Here is a 24,548-nt window from a genome sequence, read left to right as displayed (position 1 = left end):
TCCCACCTGCTTTTTTTTTTGTTTCCGAGCTATATATTGTGCAGGAACCTTCGTCAAGGCAGGGACATCTCTGTTTCCCTCTTCCCCCCCACCACCTCCCCACCCCCCACCACCCTCCCTCCCACTTCCACCCAAAAAAAGAGGCAATGAATCCCCTCGGTCGGGCGGGACAGGATGTCAAAAGTTGCACCTTGGAGAGGGTTGGTTGGTTGGTTGTGGGGGGGGAAGGATGCGGGGGGGGGGGCGGGGGTTTGGAGAAGTCAGCTGGAGGTAGTAATTTATTGGTTAGGCAATCAGTTCCCAAGGTTTTGTTTCAAAACACAGTCTGATGCATCCAACAGAGAGAGCAAGAAGTAACCGGCAGCCCTGCTCCAACAAGGTTGGTCCTCTGTACAAATTACAACCCTACTTTTCCGGCAGAACTAAGGGCACCCTACATTCGGGTCCTTGAATTGCCCCCCCCCCCCACCCCTCCCCACACGTACCCCCCCCCCCACACCCACCCACCCCCACTTTTCGTTTCAGAGACTGGTTACCAGCTGCATTTGTCCGTCGCCTTCTGCCACAGAGTCGTCCACGTTGACTGACACGACGTAGCCATCATTGCTTCCTCTCCTGGACTGGTAGTAGGCCTGGAGTTGGCTCCTGAACACCAGGTTGGGCCTGGAGCTGTAGTAGATCTCGTCATTGCCCTGGGAGTGGGGTGGGGCCTCCCCGATGGCCTCCGGGCTGCTGTCAGGGTAGGAGGAGTCTCTGAGGTTGGTCATGCTGGTGTACAGGGAGTCTCTGTTCGGGGACTGCAACTGCCCGTCCAGGCCGTCCGTGATTTCAGCCGTGTAGCTCTCCGACTCCTCCAGCTCCGGGTCGCTCTGGTACAGCAGGGACTGGGCGCGCTGCAGGAGCAAGGGTTCCTCCAGAGCCTTGTACATCAGCTCGATCTCAATGTTGTCCTCCTGGGTCAGCGAGGGGGCGTCGGGGACGATGGCGTCATCTTCGCTGCTGGTGGCCCCCCCTCCTCCACCTCCTCCTCCTCCCCCTCCCCCGCCGACCGGGGCCCCTGGCTCGCCGGGGAGGGTCTTGCCGCCGGGCCGCAGGTTGTTGTGGACAAGCTCCGAGATGATCATCTTCTCGAAGGCGGCGTCGCTCAGGTTACGGCGGCAGTCGGTGAGCGGGCTGCCGTCGGTCGCAAAGTCGCTGTTCCGGAAAGAGTAGCTGTTGTTGAAGTTGCCGTTGAGAGGGAGGGTGTCCACCGCACACGGGTCCCTGCTGATGTTCACCGGGTGCTCTGCACAAATACAACAACAAAGCCAATCAGGGGGGAAATGAAATCATTGGTGCAAAGCTACGCTTACCGCCGGTTCAAACTCTTGCCCCGTTCCCCCATTGTGTCTCCCCGAGGGCACTGCCCCATATCGGAGGAAGGGTCTGGAGTGAATCATTGGAAAAGCAAAGGGGATGATTGGGAGCGGGAGTGAATTTTAGAATGATTGGGAATGGGAATAATTGGGAATGGAGTCATCACTGAATCCCGACAATGCAGAAGGAGGCCATTTGGCCCATTGAGTCTGCACCAACTCTCTCTGACCCAGGCCCTATCCCCATAACCCACTAATCCCCCCAACCTACCCATTTTGGGACACTAAGGGTCAATTTGGCATGGCCAATCGACCCAACCCGCACATCTTTGGACACTAAGGGGCAATTTAGTATGGCTAATCTCCCTAATCTACCCATCATTGGACACGAAGGGGCAATTTAGCATGGCCCATCCCCCTAACCTACCCATCTTGGGACACTAAGGGACAATTTAGCATGGCCCATCCCCCTCACCTACCCATCTTGGGGCACTAAGGGACAATTTAGCATGGCCTATCCCCTCAACCTAACTAACTTGGGACACTATGGAGCAATATAGCATGGCCTCTCCCCCTAACCTACCCATCTTGGGACGACAGCAAGGGCCAGTTTAGCATGGCCAATCTACTTAACCTGCATATCTTTGGACACTAAAGGGCAATTTAGCATGGCCAATCCACCCAATCTGCACATCTTTGGACTGTGGGAGGAAACCGGAGCGCCCGGGGGAAACCCACACAGACCCGGGGAGAACGTGCAGACTCCACACAGACAAATGCCTGAGGCTAGAATCCGAACCCAAATCCCTGGGGCTGTGAGGCAGCAGTGCTAACCACTGTGCCGCCATGGCGCCCACAGAATGGAGAGCAATTAGGAATGGAATGGGAAGGATTGGGAATAATTGGGAAATTGGGAAATGTTCGATTGGGAATAGGTTGAGAATGGATTGGGGAATGATTGGGAAGAGCATGAAAATGATTCAGAATGGAATGGAAATGTTTAGGATTTGAATGAGATTGATTTGGAAAACATTTGGGAAGTGACTGAAGAATAGATGGGGGGAGTTTCCACAAGAGTACAGGGCTAGTGTGGGGGAATGGGACTGACTGCCTTGCTCAGAGAATCAGCGTGGATTGAGAGACCAAATGACCTCCATCTGTGGCACAACTATTTTTCTATGGTTCTATCGGGTTCATGGATGAGAGGGGTGTGGAGGGATATGGTCCAAGTGCAGGTCAGTGGGACTAGGCATAAAATGGTTCGGCACAGACAAGAAGGGCCAAAAGGCCTGTTTCTGAGCTGTAATTTTCTATGGTTCTATGGTTCTAACTGACTCCATCAATGTTATATGCAGAGCTCTAACCAATAGTGTAGGCATCTCTGCGTTTTTAAAAAGTTCTGTTTGCTTTTCCTTGAGGTCAGCAGTGTCGGTAAGGAAGATGATTTTGCAATGTTTCCAGGGAAGTCAAAGGTTTGAACAGATAACTATCATCTGGACACTTACTGTCACACTGCAAATGGCTGCCGGCTTAGAACTGACTGACACACTGCAAATGGCTGCCAGCTTCGAACTAACTGACACATTGCAAATGGCTGCCAATTTGGGACTGACAGACATGCTGCAAATGGCTGCCAACTGAGTTGGGACTGATAGACACACTGCAAATGGCTGCTGGCTTAAAACCGACAGACACACTGCAAATGGCTGCTGGCTTAGAAATGACAGACACACTGCAAATGGCTACCAATTTAGTTGGGATTGACAGACACACTGCAAATGGCTGCCAATTTGGGACTGATAGACACACTGCAAATGGCTAAGCTGCCACTGAGGGGTCCCATGTATTCATACTCTGCTTTGAACCACAATCCATAGACCTTCCAACTTGAGAAAGCTGGTGAGAGATGCAGCCAAGGTTTCAGGGGCCATAATTTGGGTTCCAGGAGGTTTGGGTTGCCATAAACCCATGAACTAACTTGAAGAAATTCAGATAATTTTAGAGAGAAGAGAGAGGGGCGACCGTTAAGAAGCATTGAAAGGCTCGAGTTGATAGTGTGGAACAGTTACATGCAAGAAGGAGATGCAGCTTAACTGGCGTACTTGTCTCTCTGTAGGTCCCTAGATGGCAGCACAGGGAGAGAAAAAGACAAGAAACAATAAGATCGCAAAGTCAAATTCATTCAGGCATTTAATCAGAACATTAATTAAAAATGTAAATACATTCTAGCAGAGGCACAAGCTGATTGCCGGTAAGTTTAGTTCATTGTTTATCATGTACACGGACAGTTTTGGTGCTACAATAGCCAGCATTAATTAAACAGCAACATGTCACTCCAACAGCCATGCTAGGCATGGAGATTATTAATAACCAGGGGCAAACTGGGTCCAAGGGGATCATGTTGCGCAGCCGTCTATCAGTGTCTGTACAAGATCGTGTCCATGGACTGCTTCTTCCCATCCATTGACTCTCATAGAAATCAGAGAAACCCTACAGTCCAGAAAGAGGCCATTCAGCCCATCGCGTTTGCACCGACCACAATCCCACCCAGACCCTACCCCCATATCCCTACATATTTTACCCACTAATCCCTCTAACCTACGCATCTCAGGACACTAAGGGGCAATTTTAACACGGCCAATCAACCTAACCCGCACATCTTTGGACTGTGGGAGGAAACCGGAGCACCCGGAGGAAACCCACGCAGACACGGGGGAGAATGTGCAAACTCCACACAGACAGTGACCCAAGCCAGGAATCGAACCCAGGTCCCTGGAGCTGTGAAGCAGCAGTGCTAACCACTGGGCTACCGTGCCGCCCACTTCCGCACCCGCTTCTCTGTCTACACTTCCCGCTGCCTCGGAAAAGCAACCAGCATAATCAAGGACCCCACGCACCCTGGACATTCTCTCTTCCACCTTCTTCCGTTGGGAAAAGGGTACAAAAGTTTGAGGTCACGCACCAATCGACTCAAGAACAGCTTCTTCCCTGCTGCCATCAGACTTTTGAATGGACCTACCTCGCATTAAGTTGATCTTTCTCTACACCCTAGCTATGACTGTAACACTACATTCTGCACTCTCTCGTTTCCTTCTCTATGAATGGTATGCTTTGTCTGTATAGCGCACAAGAAACAATACTTTTCACTGTATGCTAATACATGTGACAATAATAAATCAAATCAAATCACAGTTAAAAGAGTTCGCCACTTCTCTGGACCTCAGATTTTAAGTTGTACATTCCCTACACTTTTTAGGGACCTGCATACTTTTCAGCTGCAAGAACTCCCATTCCTCAGTTACCGATAGGAATCCCCCATTGCTAAATAACCAACACTTCCTCTGACAGTTATAGGGAGCTTTGTTCCCTTAACCATCAGCATGGAGGAAAGAACCCTGTATTTAGAAAGTTCCTTTCGTTATCTCAGGACACCCGAATGCGCATTAAGTAATTTAGGTAAACGCAGCAGTTGATTTACACACAGGGTGGCACAGTGGTTAGCGCTGCTGCCTCACAGCGCCAGGGACCCGGGTTAGATTCCCGGCTTGGGTCACCGTCTGTGCGGAGTCTGCACGTTTTCCCCGTGTCTGCGTGGGTTTCCTCCGGTTTCCTCCCACGGTCCGAAAGACTGGTTAGGGTGCATTGGCCGCGCTAAATTCTCCCTCACGTTAAATTCTCGCGGCGCAGGCACCATCCTCAGCGCTTTATGGAGTGAATGATTTGTCAATGCATGGACCAGTAATGGCCATGCTCGTTGGAGCAGCACAGTTTGAATGCGAGGGTGTACGACCCTGACAAGCGCAACATGTCAGGTGGATTTCAGAACCAGCAGAGGGCTATCTGGGGCTGTCTGATTGGGCTGAGAGGCCAGAAGCAAGTTCCATTCCCAACCTGGTGAGCTGAAGACGGTGGGTGAGGGAGCGCTATAGCCAACAGACTCGGCCAATAGTGTGTTGTAAGGGCTGGCACCAGAACGAGGCTGCAAAACAGGATTGGTCAGCAGGTGATTTCCCATGGTTCCTAGAGGGGGGAAAGAAGAGAAACAGTGTAACTCAGAGACAGGAGGAAGTGAGGTAGAGACAGGAGGAAGTGAGGTAGAGACAGGAGGAAGTGAGGTAGGGACAGGAGGAAGTGGGGTAGGGACAGGAGGAAGTGAGGTAGAGACAGGAGGAAGTGAGGTAGGGACACACGAGGAATTGAGGTAGAAATGGGAGGAATTGAGGTGGAGACAACTTTAACACATTGAGGAAAGAGAGTTGGGGACAGCCCTTCTCAAACCGCCAAACTCGGTAAATGAACAAGGCTGAGTTGCCCGCTATTCAAGGGCCAGACTGCAGAGAACGATGGCTCTGACCCTTCGACTCCTCTTAACCACCCTCCTCACCACACCGGTATGAAAGCATGCTGGCAACCATTAGGAACAGTTCTGTAATCTCCGTATGGACAACTGACCCTTCCCCCTCCCCCGCCGGCTGTCCATCGATGCTCACCCCCAAAACCCCACCCTACAACTCCCGTGGACACGTATCCATGTTCCGTGACCTGAGCCACCATGCATGGGGGCCTCACCTCTGTTGAGGGTCGGAGTGCTGTTGATGTCTCCCGCCATGAAGGAAGATTCCGACTGCTTCCGAACGGTGTCATTCCACATCCTCCGAATCCGACTCTGCAAATGGAGGTCACGGTTCGTCAGTTCAAGGCATGAAAGTTTGCCACCACTTGGCGGGGAGGGTGCGGGGAGGGGGGGTCGGGGAGAGGGGGAAACCAGAGCACAGGTAGAGAAACAAACTGCAGTAACAAACCACAGCGAAACGCAAAACATGCTTGAAAACCCTTGGCTTCCATTTTTGGCACAAGATTATCCACCTGTGATCCCCAAGGATGATTTTTCAATCTTCAGCTACAGGGCTATGGGCCGGGTACAAGGGAGGTGGGATTAGAAAGGGCAAGCTGGGTGGCCTCGGGCTGGCATGGGCAGGATGGGCTGAATGGCCTCCTTCTGTGCTGTAACTTTTCTCTGGTTCTGTAGAATGAATATCCATGAGCAATGCCCTCTCTGAGCATTCCAAAATTATGGAATGAGGGATGATTTTTCGCAACTTCCGGACACCACTTGCCACTTTATCACAAATGTAGGACTTCCGAAGTGTTGAGTTTTTTGACTGAAGGAAATGCGACGACCAAACTGCGCACAGGAAACTCCCACTAACAGCAACGTGGGAATGACCAGATAATCTGTTGTTAGAGATATTGGGTGCCATTTTACCAAAAGAATTCTAAACGAGTGTGAAAACGGGAGAGAATCACACCAATTTTTTGGGCGAGCTCCCAGGCACTATCTTATGGCACTCAGAAAAAAAAAATCCCAAATGTGATTCTCGCCAGTAGGGGGAGTGGAGTGAGTCTATCATGCTGGGAAGCCGGCTGCAGATTATTAGATGGCGCTATTGTGCAAGCGCCCTGATCTCCCATTGCACTGTGAACTCACAAAGTGCATTGGGAGATTGTCATTCCCCTTCCATACTCCCTCCCCCGGACATTGTCCCACACCCCCCACATCCCCTGATTGCCTCCCCAGACATCACACCCCCCCCCCAGCCTCCCAAACGCACCCCCTGAATGCAGCCCCCCCGATCGCCACCCCCAATTCCCTACACCCCCTGTCAATCACTGCCCCAATTACCCCCCCACTTCACCCTGGCCGTTTGCTGCCCCCGTAGACACCCTCCCCAGATGATCTTCGTCCCAGCGATCCCAATGGAGTGTGTGCAGCCTCTAATGGAGATCCCCACGCCCTGCTTCCCCTTCAGGCCCTGTTCATCGCTTCCCTTTGGGCCCCATCCCGTGGCACTGCCCAGGGCCAGGTGGACAGTGCCAGGGTGCCTGTCGGGTGCTGCTAGGGTGCCAGACTGGCAGTGCCAGGGTGCCTGGTGGGCAGTGCTAGTGTGTCAGGCTGGCCCTGCCCCTGACCAGCTCAATGGCTGGGGCCCCCATTTCTGGGGACCATATGTGATCCTTGCCGGTGAGGACATCCACCAGCAAGGCCGCTCAGAGAAGTGAGCCTGGACGATTGTGCCCCAGGCTCACTAATAATATTGAAAAGAAAAGTTAATAATTAAAGGGCAGAGTGCGAGGCTGATTAAGCTGGCCGAACAGGGCCAAGTGACCGGTCTGGCAAGCTGGTAGCCTTTGGTCCAGGGATAAGTATTAGCAGCAGACACCAGGGAGAACATTGTCACCTCTCTGCCAGATTGTACCGTCGGATCTTTGACATTCACCAGAGAGGAGAGATTGGTTTAAAAGCTGCGTCTGAAAGTGTGGGTCAGTCTGAATTACATGTTTATGGGCCTCAATCTTTGGACTCAGAGGGGCAAGCACTGACCATTAAGTCACAGTTGATGCTCAATGTGCAAGGGGGCTTGATCAGGTAGTCCTCCTGGGCTGTCTTTATTCTGGCATTTATGCCGTCACTATAGTTACGAAAGCCCACCAACGCCTCTACTTTCTCAGGAGACTAAGGAAATTTGGCATGTCCGCTAAGACTCTCACCAACTTTTACAGATGCACCATAGAAAGCATCCTTTCTGGTTGTATCACAGCTTGGTCTGGCTCCTGCTCTGCCCAAGACCGCAAGAAACTACACAGGGTCGTGAATGTAGCCCAATCCATCACACAAACCAGCCTCCCATCCATTGACTCTGTCTACACTTCCCGCTGCCTCGGCAAAGCAGCCAGCATAATTAAGGACCCCACGCACCCCGGACATTCTCTCTTCCACCTTCTTCCGTCGGGAAAAAGATACAAAAGTCTGAGGTCTCGTACCAAGCGACTCAAGAACAGCTTCTTCCCTGCTGCCGTCAGACCTTTGAATGGACCTACCTCGCATTAAGTTGATCTTTCTCTGCACCCTAACTATGACTGTAACACTACATTCTGCACTCTCTCCTTTCCTTCTCTATGAATGGTATGCTTTGTCTGTATAGCGCGCAAGAAACAATACTTTTCTCTGTACGCTAATATATGTGACAATAATAAATCGAATCAAATCAAATCCTTGGGAACGCAAGGTCTTCTCAGAAGCAAATAGATAAACTTGAAATGACAGGTAGACTTGGTAACCACTCTGGTTATGGGAGGGCAGTGGGATTGTCACTCTTTTGCCATGATGTGTCAGGGGAAGGGGGTAAAGATACAGCCATGAATCCTACTTTACAGAAGATGAAGCATCCCCCCCCCAACTTGTTAACAAACACTGGTGACACCTCCGCCCTACTTGCTGTTTTCCTTGGTATTGGTGCTTTGCCTTCGGGTATCTATAACATTGCCACCTCAGTCTAATATGCATGGATATCTTGTCCGTCCCTTTGTCTCAAATCTAATGGGCCTTGGGTTAAACTACTCTTCATTCTGATCTGAGAGTTCAACTAGCAACAGGCCCGAGGCTGCAGAATTGACCTAGCAGTGGGCCTGAGGCTGCAGAATCAACCTAGCAATAGGCCCGAGAGTGCAGCATCAACCTAGCAGCAGGCCTGAGGCTTGACCTAGCAAGGGGCCTGACACTGTAGCATCAACCTAGCAACAGGGCTGAGGCTGCACCATTGGCCTAGCAACAGGCCTGAGGCTGCAGCATTGGCCTAGCAACAACCCCAAGCTGCTGAACGGACATAGCAACAGGCCCAAAGCTACAGTATTAACCTAGCAACAGGCCCAAGGCTCCAGCATCGACCTAACCAGAGGCTGCAGCATTGACCCAGCAACAGGCCCAAGGCTGCAGCGTCGACCTAACCAGAGGCTGCAGCATTGACCCAGCAACAGGCCCAAGGCTGCAGCATTGACCTAGCAACAGGCCCTAGGCTGCAGCATTGACCTAGCAACAGGCCCAAGGCTGCAGCATTGACCTAGCAACAGGCCCTAGGCTGCAGCATCGACCTAGCAACAGGCCCAAGGCTTCAGCAGCGATCTAGTCTGAGGCTGCAGCAGCAACCTAGCAGCAGGCCCAAGGCTTCAGCATTGACCTAGCAACAGGCCCGAGGCTGCAGCATCGATCTAGTCTGAGGCTGCAGCATCGACCTAGCAACAGGCTCAAGGCTTCAGCATCGACCTAGAAACAGGCCCGAGGCTGCAGCACCGACCTAGCAGCAGGCCCAAGGCTTCAGCATCGACCTAGCAACAGGCCCGAGGCTGCAGCATCGATCTAGTCTGAGGCCTCAGCATCGACCTAGCAACAGGCCCAAGGCTTCAGCATCGACCTAGCAACAGGCCCGAGGCCTCAGCATCGACCTAGCAACAGGCCCAAGGCTTCAGCATCGACCTAGCAACAGGCCCGAGGCTGCAGCAATCCTCCACTCTGATGGCTGCAGGTGGGTTTAACACCCCACCATCACATTGAAACAGACCACCCCTCCCCTCACCATTAAGACAGCAGTAACTCTCACTGGGTGCCATTGTGGCTCCGACCAGCAGCCATCGCACCTTGCACAGGGTGTGCTCGACGATGACTAACCTGCCCTGGACGGAGATGCGGAAAAAAGCACAGTACAGAGCAGACACAAGGACAGAGAACTGCACTGCTAAAGCACGAGTTGGGGGTGTCGGAAAGCAAGAACATGACACATCACCATGGTTTCTCAGACGATGGCTCCAGGCATCCATGTAAATAAAAAAAGGAGCAGGTTTGAATTGTAGATTCAAGAATGGCAGCACTAGATTTTTAAAAATTATTTATTCTTTCACAAGATGACTAGGCCAGCATTTCTTGCCCGTCCCTAGCTTGAGAAGATGATGGGTGAGCCGCCTTCTTGAACGGCTGCAGTCCATGAGGTGTAGGTACACCCACTGTGCTGTTAGGGAGCGAGTTCCAAGACATTGACCCAGTGACAGTGAAGGAGAGGCCAAGATATTTCCAACTCAGGATGTTGTGTAGAGTTGAGTTCTTACCGAATAAAATCATCATAGAATCTCTACAGTACAGAAGGAGGCCAATTGGCCCATCGAGTCTGCACCGATCACAATCCCACTCAGGCCCTATCCCCAAAACCTCATGCATTTACCCTAGCGAGTCCCTCTGACACTGAGGGTCAATTTAGCATGGCCAATCAATCTAACCAACACATCTTTGGACTGTGGGAGGAAACCGGAGCACCCGGAGGAAGCCCACGCAGACACGGGGAGAATGTGTAAACTCCATGCAGGCAATGACCTGAGCATAGAATAGAGCTGTCAGGCAGGAGCTAGGGGCAAATAAAACCACACAGTGTCCCTCCCACTGTCTCAACTCTCATTGCTCTCTTCCATCACCACTCGAGAGAGAGAAAACACTGGGACTTTTTCAGAGAAAAGAAACAAGAAGCAGGCAGGACAGCCTGGGATGAGGGCTATATCTTAGATAGCAACAGGCCTGAGACGGCGGCATTGACTTAGCAACAGGCCTGAGGCTGCAGAATCCATCTAGCAACAGGCCTGAGACTGTGGCATTGACCTAGCAACAGGCCTGAGGCTGCAGAATCCACCTAGCAACAGGCCTGAGACTGTGGTATTGACCTAGCAACAGGCCTGAGGCTGCAGAATCCACCTTGCAACAGGCCCGAGGCTGAAGCATTCAGCTAACAAACGGCCCGAGGCTGTAAGTTCAGCTAACAATAGGCTCGAGGCTGAAAATTCAGCTGACAGCAGGCCCGAGGCTGAGAATCCCTGGCAAAAGACATGAGGCTGCAGCATTCTAGCAACAAGCCAGGACTGTAATATTGACCCAGCTGGAATGTAGAGAACAGGGGTGGATTTTCTGGGAAGTGGAGTGTATGAAGAGTGAGCTGCTTTTGAAGCCAGGTATAAATTTGATTGGTTTAATAGAACAAATTGCTCCAGTTAATCTCTTTCTGTGGCCAGACAATACTGGTGGCCATAGGTCCACTAGAAGCCCATTTTAGGGCCGGGGTTATTCGCAATGTTAGAAGCAAGTGGCTCCCCACGTTATTAGGGGGCAGTTTCTGGGAAGGAGAGATTATCACCAAACACTAGGAAAGGGGTGCTGCATTAAGAGCAGATGAGGGACAGGGACCAATCAACCTCTCCCTAGTTGATGAAAAGCCTTGCTTTTTTATGAAATGATTTGCACCCAATATAAATACTGACCTTGTTGCAGTTGAGGTTGGTCGGTATTTACACTGGGGCCTAGCTGGTCAGGCTTTACACTGGGGCCTAGCTGGTCAGTGTTTACACTGGGGCCTCGCTCTCAATGTTTACACTGGGGCCTAGCTCTCAATCTTTAGATTGAGGCCTAGCTCTCAATCTTTACATTGGGGCCTAGCTGGTCAGGGTTTACACTGGGGCCTAGCTGATCAGGGTTTACAGTGGGGCCTAGCTGGTCAGGGTTTACACTGGGGCCTAGCTGGTCAGGGTTTATGTTGGGGCCTAGTTGGTCAGGGTTTACACTGGGGCCTAGTTGGTCAGTGTTTATATTGGGGCCTAGCTGGCCAGTGTTTACACTGGGGCCTAGCTGGTCAAGGTTTATGTTGGGGCCTAGCTGGTCAGGGTTTACACTGGGGTCTAGCTGGTCAGGGTTTACGTTGGGGCCTAGCTGGCCAGGGTTTACACTGGGGCCTAGCTGGTCAGGGTTAATACTGGGGTCTAGCTGGTCAGGGTTTACACTGGGGCCTTGCTGGTCAGGGTTTACACTGGGGCCCAGCTGGTCAGGGTTAACACTGGGGTCTAGCTGGTCAGGGTTTACACTGGGGCCTTGCTGGTCAGGGTTAACACTGGGGCCTAGCTGGCCAGTGTTGTATTGGCGCCTGATTGCGGAAGAACCGATCGTCTGAGAAAACGGAAAACAACACAATTTAACTAGACACGACCCTGTCAAAAAATGACCTTTTCAGCCATCCTCCTGCTCGCCGCAGCATTCTGTACCTGAGTACCAGTGTAGTACCGGCTACTGTTCCGGATGGTAGACGTCTTCAGGTTGCCGTGGGAGACGCCGGCAGTGGGGCGGCTGCAGCAGTGAGCGTGCCGCAGGCACTTACTGTACTCCTTGTGCACCTGGTGGGGGAGGGGGAAGCAGAGAGAGAATGAAAATGAGGTTACAATGGATCAGGCCACAGTATTCCGCAGCGATGTCGGACTGTGTGGCAAAAGGAACAGTTCATTTCAGTTGCGATTGGATGGATGTAGCTTGGAGGGAGATCTAGAGCTCAAAGGCACCCACCCACCATGGCCAGAGCACCCACTTAGCCATGGCCCCCAGCCGAAAGCTCACCAACGTCTCTACTTGCTCAGGAGACGAAGGAAATTTGGCATGTCAGCTACGACTCTCGCCAACTTTTACAGGTGCACCATAGAAAGCATTCTTTCTGGCTGTATCACAACTTAATCTGGCTCCTGCTCTGCCCAAGACCGCAAGAAACTACAAAAGGCTGTGAATGTAGCCCAATCCATCACGCAAACCAGCCTCCCATCCATTGACTCTGTCTACACTTCCCTCTGCCTCGGCAAAGCAGCCAGCATAATTAAGGACCTCACGCCACCCCGGACATTCTCTCTTCCACCTTCTTCCGTCGGGAAAAAGGTACAAAAGTCTGAGGTCACGTACCAACCGACTCAAGAACAGCTTCTTCCCTGCTACTGTCAGACTTTTGAATGGACCTACCTTGCATTAAGTTGATCTTTCCCTAGAGCCTAGCTATGACTGTAGCACTACATTCTGTACCCTCTCATCTCCTTTCCTTCTCTATGAACGGTATGCTTTGTCTGTACAGCGCTCAAGAAATAATACTTTTCACTGTATGACAATAATAAATCAAATCAAAATGAAAGAAAAGCATTCTATCGAAAAAGTACCTTCAAGACATCAGGATAACCCATTAGCTGATGAAATATGTTTTGAAGTGTAGTTACTGGGGAGATGTAGGAAACTCAATAACTAATTTGTATACCGGAAGGTTTGACAACACCAGGTTCAAGTCCAACAAGTTTATGTTGTGAGTCACTTGATGAAGGAGCAGTGCTCCGAAAGCTCGTGATAATAAATAAACCTGTTGGACTTTAACTTGGTGTTGTGAGACTTCTTACGATGCCCACCTCAGTCCAACGCCGGCATCTCCACATCACTGTGACAATAATAAATCACATCAAATCAAATCAAAGTTAGTCAGTGCTTACTTTGGGGCCTAACTCGATAGTGTTTACCCTGTGGCTTAGCTGATCCTCAATTAACTTGGGCTCTGCCAGACCTTGGCTTACTTAGGTACTTGTTATTCTTAACATCAAGTCCTGGCCAAGGAGGATGCTTCATAGTATGGTCAAAGGGGTTGAGTGTCAACCTGCACATCCTTCCAAACACGTCAATGGTTGGCAGTAAGAGCGGGAGAGACTCCTGGTCAGCCATGTGATGGTAAGAACATTGGAGCCTCTAACTATATCCTTACCATCTCCAGGAGAGACTAGGATCCGAGGGCACAGCCTCAGAGTAAAGGAGCGACCCTTTAGAACAGAGATGAGGAGGTGGTGAATCTGTGGAATTTATTGCCACAGAAGGCAGTGGAGGCCGGGTCACTGAGTGTATTTAAGACAGAGATAGATAGGTTCTTGATTGGTAAGGGGATCAAAGGTTACGGCGAAAAGGCGGGAGAATGGGGTTGATAAACTTTTCAGCTATGATTGAATCCCTACAGTGCAGAAGGTGCATTGATCTGAACAGGCACCGGAGTGTGGCGACCAGGGGAATTTCACAGTAACTTCATTGCAGTGTTAATGTAAGCCTTACTTGTGACGAATAAATCAACTTTAACGTTAAAGAGCCTGCACCGACAACAATCCCACTCAGGCCCGATCCCCGCAACCCCACACATGCTAATCCCTCTATTTTACACATCCCGGGACACCAAGGGGCAATTTAGCACGGCCGATCAACTTAATCTGCACATCTTTGGACTGTGGGAGGAAACCGGAGCACCCGGAGGAAACCCACGCAGACACGGGGAGAATGTGCAAACTCCACACAGACAGTGGCCCAAGCTGGGAATCGAACCCGGGTCCCTGGTGTTGTGAAGCAGCAGTGCTAACCACTGTGCCATTGTTGGTGGAGCAGACTTGATGAGCCGAATGGCCTATATCTTATCTTACCTACACTGTTCATAGCTACAGACTACAACATACATGTAAAAGTGCATGTTGCCACGGCAACTTGGACTGGGGGCAGGGAAGGGGGGCGCTGATTGTTGGCAGGATAACCGGTGTGGATCTGAATGGTGGCAACAGCAAGGGGTGGCTGGGGTGGAATCGGGTCGGAATTGTCACCGTCTCCATTCCCTATCCATGGCATTGTGGGTCTGACCTAGCTTGGGGGAGGGAACTTGAGGACAAAGAGAAATGGTCGGGGGGCAGGATGATATAACTGGAGAGTTATAAATTCATAAGATATAGGAGTAGAATTAGACCATTCGGCCCATCGAGTCTGCTCCGCCATTCGATCATGGCTGATATGCTCCTCATCCCCATTTTCCTGCCTTCTCCCCATAACCCTTCAACCCATTACCAATTAAAAATCTGTCTAACTCCTCCTTAAATTTACTCACTGTCCCAGCACCCACTGCACTTTGGGGCAGCGAATTCCACAGATTCACAACCCTTTGGGAGAAGTAGTTTCCCCTCAACTCTGTTTTAAATTTGCTGCCCCTTATCCGAAGACTATGACCTCTCGTCCTAGAATGTCCCACAAGAGGAAGCATCCGCTCCACGTCTACTTTATCCATACCTTTCATCATCTTGTATACCTCAATTTGATCTCCCCTCATCCTTCTAAATTCCAGACAGTATCGGCCTAAACTGTTCAATCTCTCTTCGTAAGACAAACCCCTCATCTCTGGAATCAATCTAGTGAACCTCCTCTGAACTGCCTCCAATGCCACTACATCTTTCCCCAAATACAGGGACCAAAATTGTGCACAATACTCCAGGTGCGGCCTCACCAATGCGTCGTACAGTTGTAACAATACTTCCTTACCTTTATATTCTATTCCTTTAGCTAGAAATGTCAACATTCCATTCACTTTCTTTATTATCTGCTGTACCTGCATGCTAGTTTTCTGTGACTCATGAATGAGGACACCCAGATCCCTCTGCACCGGAGCTCCCCGAAGTCTCTCTCCATTGAGATAATAAGTCGCCTTCCCATTTTCTGACCGAAATGCATGACCTCACACTTATCCACGTTAAGCTCCATCTGCCACCTTCTGGCCCACTCTCCTAACCTATCTATATCCATTTGGAAGGTTCTTATTTCCTCATTGCAACTTATTGTCCTGCCTATTTTTGTGTCACCTTCAAATTTGGCTGTAGAGCCTTCTATTCCTGTATCCAAGTCAGGCAGGTATGGAGGGGGGGGGGTCCAGGCTACAGTGACAGAGGGGCCTCAACCCTTGATTTTGATCAACAGCTTACCTGTGTGGATGGAAGCAAGGCACGGTGGGGTGGATGGGAAATCTGGCCACAGCACCAGGGTACAGGAAGCCATGCAAGTGGAGGTAGTGCAGAGGAATGAGATACTGATAGGAGGCAGTATAGTCATGGGCGAGAAGGTAATGCCTAGTGCAGCTAAGCCTGCGGAGGTTGTGTTGCTTGTATGGCTCCAGAGTTAAAGACATTCCCATGCTGCTAAGAAGAACTTGGAAGGGGGGGAATCCAGGTGTCACACGAAGGTATGTAACAGAAGCAGAAGGAGGCCTCAAAATGAAGGAGACTGTTATTGGCTTCAGGGAGCATGCAGGAGAGCATTCCCTGTTGACGTCAATGGGAATGAAGTAGAAAGGGTCGAGAGCTTCAGGTTTTTAGGTGTCCAGATCACCAACAACCTGTCCTGGTCCCCCCATGCCGACACTATAGTTAAGAAAACCCACCAACGCCTCTACTTTCTCAGGAGGCTAAGGAAATTTGGCATGTCCGCTACGACCCTTATCACCTTTTACAGATTCAACATAGAAAGCATTCTTTGTGTTTGTATCACAGCTTGGTGTGGCTCCTGCTTTGCCCAAGACCGCAAGAAACTACAAAAAGTCGCGGATGTAGCCCAATCCATCACGCAAACCAGCCTCCCATCCATTGACTCCGTCTACACTTGCAGCTGCCTCGGCAAAGCAGCCGGCATAATTAAGGACCCCACGCATCCCGGACATTCTCTCTTCCACCTTCTTCCGTCGGGAAAAAGGTACAAAAGTTTGAGGTCACGTACCGACCGACTCAAGAACAGCTTCTTCCCTGCTGCTGCTGTCAGACTTTTGAATGGGCCTACCTTGCATTAAGTTGATCTTTCTCTATACCCTAGCTATGACTGTAACACTACATTCTGCACTCTCTCCTTTCCTTCTCTATGAATGGTATGCTTTGTCTGTATAGCGTGCAAGAAACAATACTTTTCACTGTATGTTAATACATGTGACAATAATAAATCATATCAAATCAAAACCCCTCGAGCCTGCTCCATCGTTCATTGGCTGATCTGTTTGTGCTTCGAGTTCCCATCTAACCCCAGTAACCTTTGACTCCCGTGCCGAATGAGGACCTATCTACTCCGCCTTAAAAATATTCAGTGACCCTGTCTCTACCCCCTTCTGAGACAGAGAGTTCCAAAGTCATCCAACCGCCTGAGAGAAAAGAATTCTCCTCATCTTTGTCCTATAAGGACGACCCTGAATTTGAAGGCAGAGTCCCCTAGCTCTGAACTCACCCACAAGAGGGAACATCCTTTCCACATCCACCTTGACAAGATGGTTGGAGTATTGGAGGGTACCAGGACCTCAAGTAGCAGGCAGCAAGGTCGGGGGGAGAACTTGGGGAACGGGTTGGCTCCTGTGGGCCCCTCCCTGCAGGACAGGGTGGACGGAATTCTCCCGTCCCGCCCTCCACGGGAGTTGTAGCGAGCGGGGGGTGGGGGGGGGTGGGGGGCGGACCATACAAAGGTCCATTGACATCGGGTGGGATTCTCTGGTTTTCAGGCGAGTGTGGCTATTGAATCCCACCCAGCTTCTCTGAGGGGCAGAGCCAGATGTCATGAGGCGAGGGAGAAAGCAGTGAGGGCTAGTCCTGACCAGCACGGTGGCACAGTGGTGAGCACTGCTGCCTCACGGCGCCAGGGACAAGGGTTCGATTCCCGGCTCGGGTCACTGTCTATGTGGTGTTTGCACGTTCTCCCCGTGTCTGCGTGGGTTTCCTCCGGGTGCTCCGGTTTCCTCCCAAAGTCTGAAAGACGTGCTGGTTAGGTGGATTGGCTGTGCTAAATTCTCCCTCAGTGTACCCGAACAGGAGTGTGGCGACTAGGGGATTTTCGCAGTAACTTTATAAGCTGACTTGTGACACCAATAAATAAAGTTTAAAACTTTAAACTGGCAGCTCTGAGGGTGGCTACATAGCCAGGAAGGGAATTGGCAAACTAGTCTGACTGGTCATACCCCTGTCTGAGAAGCCTCGTGAAAGAGAGTGCGAGAGAGTGAGACTAGGTTGATTCCGGAGTTGAGAGGGTTGGCTTATGAGGAGAGACTGAGTAGACTGGGGCTATACTCATTGGAATTCAGAAGAATGAGGGAGATCTTATAGAAACATATAAGATTATGAAGGGAATAGATAAGATAGAAGCAGGGAAGTTGTTTCCACTGGCGGGTGAAACTAGAACTAGGGGGCATAGCCTCAAAATAAGGGGAAGCAGATTTAGGACTGAGTTGAGGAGGAACTTCTTCACACAAAGGGTTGTGAATCTGTGGAATTCCCTGCCCAGTGAAGCAGTTGAGGCTTCCTCATTGAATGTTTTTAAGGCAAGGATAGATACATTTTTGAACAGTAAAGGAATTAAGGGTTATGGTGAGCGGGTGGGTCAGTGGAGCGGAGTCCACAAAAAGATCAGCCATGATCTTATTGAATGGCGGAGCAGGCTCGAGGGGCCAGATGGCCTTACTCCTACTCCTAGTTCTTATGTCCTTATGAAACCCTCGCAGACACGGGGAGAATGTGCAAACTCCACACAGACAGTGACCCAAGCCGGGAGTCGAACCCGGGTCCCTGGAGCTGTGAGACAGCAGTGCCAACCACTGTGCCACCGTGCCGCTCATGTTTGGCAGCTGAACAAAAATAAAGCGGCTTCCTTCGATTTCCTGATCCGGGGCTGGGTAGAGAGCCAGGCGGGAATGAATGATGCCCAACTGTGCAGCTGGACAATGTCCGGGACCCCACTCCCCATCAGACGTGTTGCTGCTTTGGGTGTAATTCCCGCCTCACACCACAGGGCGCACTCACCAGCCCGCTGGCTACAGCCAACCAGCCACAAGGAACTGGGGGAAGTTATCCTCGCTGTTTCCCAGCAAATTGGGCTGATCAGACAGCAGACTGTAGGCACAATTAAGACATTTGTCTCTGGTTTGTTAAGCAGCAGCTGTTGACTGCTGGGAGCTGGGAAGGTGCCCGGCTGCTGAATGCAGTGCCAGCCTCATTATTACAAATCTGTTGTTGCCAGCGCTGGTTACAGTACACAGTTCGAAACTCTCTCAATGTCTCTGCCCGCACTCCTAACCCCACAACCCTATCTGAGCTGCTGACGGAACCCTCACCCATAAAGGGCGGCATGCTGACACAGTGGTTAGCACTGCTGCCTCACTGTGCCAGGGACCCGGGTTCGATTGCGGCCTCGGGTTTAAGTTTATTTATTCGTGTCGCAAGCTGGCTTACATTAACGCTGCAATGAAGGCACTGTGAAAATCCCCTCGTCGCCACACACTCCATCGCCTGTTCGGGTACACTGAGGGAGAATTTAGCACGGCCAATGCACCCTAACCAGCATGTCTTTCAGACTGTGGGAGGAAACCCACGCGGACACGGGGAGAACGTGCAGACTCCGCACAGACAGTGACCCAAGCCGGGAATCAAACCTGGCGCTGTGAGGCCTCAGTGCTAACCACTGTGCCACTGTGCCGCCACGTGACTGTTTGTGTGGAGTTTGCACGTTCTCCCCGTGTCTGCGTGGGCTTCCTCAGGCTGCTCCGGTTTCCTCCCACAGTCCAAAGATGTGCTGGTTAGGTGCATTGGCCGTGCTAAATTGCCCCTTTGTGCTGGGGGGATTAGCAGGGTAAATGTGTGTGCTTACAGTGATAGGGCCTGTGTGGGATTGCTGTCTGTCCAAGCTCGATGGGCCAAATGGCCTCCTTCTGCACTGTATGGGTTCTATGATTCTACCTTTGTCACCTTCTGCCTCGACTATTCCAACACTCTCCTGTCCTGCCTTTATCAATCCGAAAGCTTGTGTGGCTTTTGCTACCAAATAAACCTGTTGGACTTTAACCTGGTGTTGTTAAACTTCTTAATTCTTTATGAATCTGGGCATCTTCCAAAAGCTCTGCTGCCTGTATCCTTCCACTTATCCCTGTCCTCCTACTTGCGTTGGCTCCCAATCCAGCCATGCCTTCGATTTAAAATTCGTATCCTTGTTTTCAAATCCCTCCAGGACCTCACGCACCGCCCCGCCCCACTCCCCCTACCCTGGCATAATCAAAGACCCCACGCACCCCCGACATTTTCTCTTCCACCTTCTTCCATTGGGAAAAGGATACAAAAGTCTGAGGTCACGTACCAACCGACTCAAGAACAGTTTCTTCCCTGCTGCTGTCAGACTTTTGAATGGACTCGCCTTTCACTTACCTCCACACAAAGAGGATGAGAAGGGGATGTAATAACTGGAAATGAGAAAATGGCTGAGGCATTGAACAGGTATTTTGTGTCGGTCTTCACAGTGGAAGACACAAATAACATGCCAACAATTGATGACAGGAAGGCTATGGCAGGTGAGAACCTAGAAACTATCATTATCACGAAAGAGGTAGTGTTGGACAAGTTAATGGGGCTAAAGGTAGACAAGTCTCCTGGTCCTGATGGAATGCATCCCAGGGTACTAAAAGAGATGGCGGGGGAAATAACAAATGCACGAGTAATTTACCAAAATTCGCTGGACTCTGGGGTGGTTCCCACAGATTGGAAAACAGCAAATGTGACGCCACTGTTTAAAAAAGGAGGTAGACAAAAGGCGGGTAACTATAGGCCAGTTAGCTTAACTTCTGTAGTAGGGAAAATGCTTGAATCTATCATCAAGGAAGAAATAGTGAGACATCTGGATATAAATTGTCCCATTGGTAAGACGCAGCATGGGTTCATGAAGGGAAGGTCATGTTTGACTAATTTGGTGGAATTCTTTGAGAACATTACATGTGCAGTGGACAATGGGGAACCTGTGGATGTGGTGTATCTGGATTTCCAGAAGGCATTTGACAAGGTGCCGCACCAAAGACTGCAACATAGGATAAAGGTGCACAGTGTTACGGGTAATGTATTAGCATGGATAGAGGATTGGTTAACTAACAGAAAACAAAGAGTGGGGTAGATGGGTGTTTATCTGGTTGGCGATCAGTGTCCAGTGGTGTGTCTCAGGAATCAGTGCTGGGACCACAATTGTTTACGATTTACATAGATGATTTGGAGTTGGGGACCAAGTGTAGTGTGTCAAAATTCACAGATGACACTGAGATGGGTGGCAGAGCAAAGTGTGCAGAGGGCGCTGAAAGTCTGCAAAGGGATATAGATAGTCTAAGTGAGTGGGCGAGGGTCTGGCAGATGGAGTACAATGTTGGTAAATGTGAGGTCATCCATTTTGGTAGGAATAACAGCAAAATGGACTAATATTTAAATGGAAAAAATTGCAGCATGCTGCTGTGCAGAGGGACCTGGTCCTTGTGCAGGAATCTCAAGGAGTTGGTTTGCAGGTGCAGCAGGTAATTAAGAAGGCAAATGGAATTTTGTCCTTTATTGATAGAGGGATGGAGTTTAAAAACAGCGAGATTATGTTGCAGTTGTATAAGGTGCTGGTGAGGCCACACCTGGAGTACTGTGTACAGTTTTGGTCTCCTTACTTGAGAAAGGATATACTGGCACTGGAGGGGGTGCAGAGGAGGTTCACTCGGTTGATTCCGGAGTTGAGAGGGTTGGCTTATGAGGAGAGACTGAGTAGACCGGGGCTATACTCATTGGAATTCAGAAGAATGAGGCGAGATCTTATAGAAACATATAAGATTATGAAGGGAATAGATAAGATAGAAGCAGGGAAGTTGTTTCCACTGGCGGGTGAAACTAGAACTAGGGGGCACAGCCTCAAAATAAGGGGAAGCAGATTTAGGACTGAGTTGAGGAGGAACTTCTTCACATAAAGCGTTGTGAATCTGTGGAATTCTCTGCCCAGTGAAGCAGTTGAGGCTTCCTCATTGAATGTTTTTAAGGCAAAGATCGATAAATTTTTGAACAGTAAAGGAATTAAGGGTCATGGTGAGCGGGCGGGTAAGTGGAGCTGAGTCCACGAAAAGATTGGCCATGATCTAATTGAATGGCGGAGCAGGCTCGAGGGGCCAGATGGCCTACTCCTGCTCCTAGTTCTTATGTTCTTATGTTACCTTGCATGAAGTTGATCTTTCTCTACACCCTAGCTATGACTGTAACACTACATTCTGCACTCTCTTGTTTCCTTCTCGATGAACGGTATGCTTTCTCTGTATAGTGCGCAAGAAACAATACTTTTCACTGTATATTAATACATGTGATAATAATAAATCAAAATCTCCTCCAGCCCCATGACGCTCTGGAACTCCCTCTTTAAACTTCCCTGCCTCTCTGTCTCCTCCTTCTTTAAGGTCTTCCTTCAAAACCCTCTCATTTGACCAAGTTCTTGTCCCAATAGAACCATAGACGGTGGCACAGTGGTTAGCACTGCTGCCTCACAGCGCCAGGGACCCGGGTTCGATTCCTGGCTCGGGTCACTGTCTGTGTGGAGTTTGTACTTTCTCCCTGTGTCTGCGTGGGTTTCCTCCGGGTGCTCCGGTTTCCCCCCACAGTCCAAAGATGTGCAGGTTAGGTGGATTGGCCGTGCTAAATTCTCCCTCATTGGACCCGAACAGGCGCCGGAGTGTGGGGATTTTCACGGTAACCTCATTGCAGTATGAATGTCAGCCTACTTGTGACTAATAAATAAACTTTACTTAAAAAGTTGCAGCACAGAAGGAGGCCATTCGGCCCATCTTCTCCATGCCAGCCTGAGGTGCCCTTTCTAATCCCACCTGCGTGCTGTGTCCGTCTCTTTATGTCAGTGCAGCACCCGGCCCATAGCTCTGTAGCTTACAGCACTGAAGGTGCAGATCCAGGTACCTTTTAAAAGGGTTTAGGGTCTCTGCCTCCACCACCACCTCGGGCAGCGAATTCCAGACCCCCACCACCCTGCGTGGAAAAACATTCTTCCTCATGCCCCCTCTACACCTACTGCCACTTATCTTGAATCGATGTCTCCTGGTTCTAGAATTCTCCACCAATTTGATCCTGTCCACTTTAAATCTTCCCCTCAAAATTCTGTACACCTCTACTTCTATATCTGCCTCTGCAGCTTTGTGTCAAATCCCATCAACCATATTCTAATGAAGTGCCTCAGGATGTCTAATTATGTTCAAGGCGCTATCTAAATTCACGTTCGCTACTGTTGACACACGGCGAGGATCGTGGCCTGAATTTTCCGGCGACTCACGCCGGTGGGATTTTCTCATCCCGAGATTCGACTAAATTCTCCGACCTCGCTGCAGCGGGAGCGTGGCGCGAATGGGCGGTAAGATCGCAGCCGTGCGTGCGTTTGCAGCGATTACTGATGGGGAAGTGTTAATGCTGCTCTGAAATGGGTTACAATGAGTTGTTGTTGTTAATGTGTTGTACGTAATTAGCTCGCTTTGTAAACCCAGCCCAACTTTGCTTTCAAGTGGCATCGATGCACAGGGTACATCTGTTGTGTGTGTTGTGTCCGTCTCTTGACATCAGTGCGACAGCAGTGAGTCACCTGTCTTGAGGGAAATGGACACTGAGAATGAGTGTTCACCCCAGAGGGTGGAGTCCTCTCTCAGGGGAAAGCCAGCTAGAAGCCATATAGTAAGCATGTAAGGGCAGTAATCCTCCTGTACCCATGTCTCTCTGATCAATAGATACCTTCAGTCCCTGACAAAGCCTCAAATCTCCTGCCGTTGCCAGAAAACCTCATCATAACAAAATAAGGCACAGTGGTTAGCGCGACTGCTTCACAGCGCCAGGGACCCGGATTCGATTCCCGGCTCGGGTGACTGTCTGTGTGGAGTTTGCAAGGGGGGTGGAATTAGTGGGGTAAATACGTGGAGTTATGGGGACAGGGCTCAGGTGGGATTGTTGTCGGTGCAGACTCGATGGGCTGAATGGCCTCCTTCTGCACTGTAGGGATTCTACGAATTAGCTTTTACCCAGGTTACGGGCTTGCTGCAATGGGTGGCATGGTAGCACGGTGGTTCGCACTGCTGCCTCACAGCGCCAGGGGGCCCGGGTTCGATTCCCGGCTTGGGTCACTGTCTGCGCAGAGTCTGCACATTCTCCCCATGTCTGCGTGGGTTTCCTCCGGGTGCTCCGGTTTCCTCCCACAGTCTGAAAGATGCGCTGGTTAAGGTGCATTGGCCGTGCTAAATTCTCCCTCGGTGTACCCGAACAGGCTCCAGAGTGTGGCACCTCGGGGATTTTCACAGTAACTTCATTGCAGTGTTAATGCAAGCCGACTTGTGACGTCTTTCAGACTGTGGGAAGAAACCAGAGCACCCGGAGGAAACCCACGCAGACACAGGGAGAACATGTAGATTCCACACAGACAGTGACCCAAGCCGGGAATCAAACCCGGGTCCCTGGCGCTGTGAGGCAGCAGTGCTAACCACTGTGCCTCCCACATCCTCAGAATAAGCTCAAATTTCCGATGGGTGATTCCTCTGTATTGGGAGCTATTTGATAATTCAATTTAAATCACAGACTATTGATGGTTCTGGCTCTCTGAGCAGAATAGTTACCCAGGAAAAGTTAAAAGGATTAAAACTGCTTCTAACTCCTGGGTGACTATACTAATGACTCCTCACCCACCCCTCCCCCCCACCTCCCCCACAGATCCCTCACTGAAACTTCAACCCACCCTCCTCCCTCAACTGATTACCTGATCTATTCTAAGATTTGATTTGATTTATTATTGTCACATGTATTGGGATACAGTGAAAAGTATTGTTTCTTGCGCGCTATACAGACAAAGCATACCGTTCAGTGAGAAGGAAAGGAGAGAGTGCAGAATGTAGTGTTACAGTCATA

At 50.3% G+C, this 24,548-nt stretch overlaps 1 protein-coding gene across 1 annotated transcript in view; it reads right to left on the bottom strand.

The window, feature by feature from the left end:
• Nucleotides 1-521: 521 nt before the first annotated feature.
• The window catches only part of LOC144486426 (adhesion G protein-coupled receptor L1-like), a gene marked incomplete at its 5' end in the record, with an annotated part of 221,516 nt that continues 197,489 nt past the window's right edge, over nt 522-24,548 (bottom strand). The window contains 6 exons of the mRNA XM_078204462.1: nt 522-953; nt 1,008-1,285; nt 3,458-3,475; nt 5,247-5,375; nt 5,925-6,021; nt 12,261-12,389. Coding sequence (XP_078060588.1) covers nt 522-953; nt 1,008-1,285; nt 3,458-3,475; nt 5,247-5,375; nt 5,925-6,021; nt 12,261-12,389 — 1,083 coding nt within the window. The remainder of the gene's footprint in view (nt 954-1,007; nt 1,286-3,457; nt 3,476-5,246; nt 5,376-5,924; nt 6,022-12,260; nt 12,390-24,548) is intronic.

This window comes from Mustelus asterias, unplaced genomic scaffold (genome assembly GCF_964213995.1).
Source record: "Mustelus asterias unplaced genomic scaffold, sMusAst1.hap1.1 HAP1_SCAFFOLD_335, whole genome shotgun sequence".
Lineage (NCBI taxonomy): Eukaryota > Metazoa > Chordata > Chondrichthyes > Carcharhiniformes > Triakidae > Mustelus > Mustelus asterias.
This window is presented reverse-complemented; position numbering and strand designations above follow the sequence as displayed.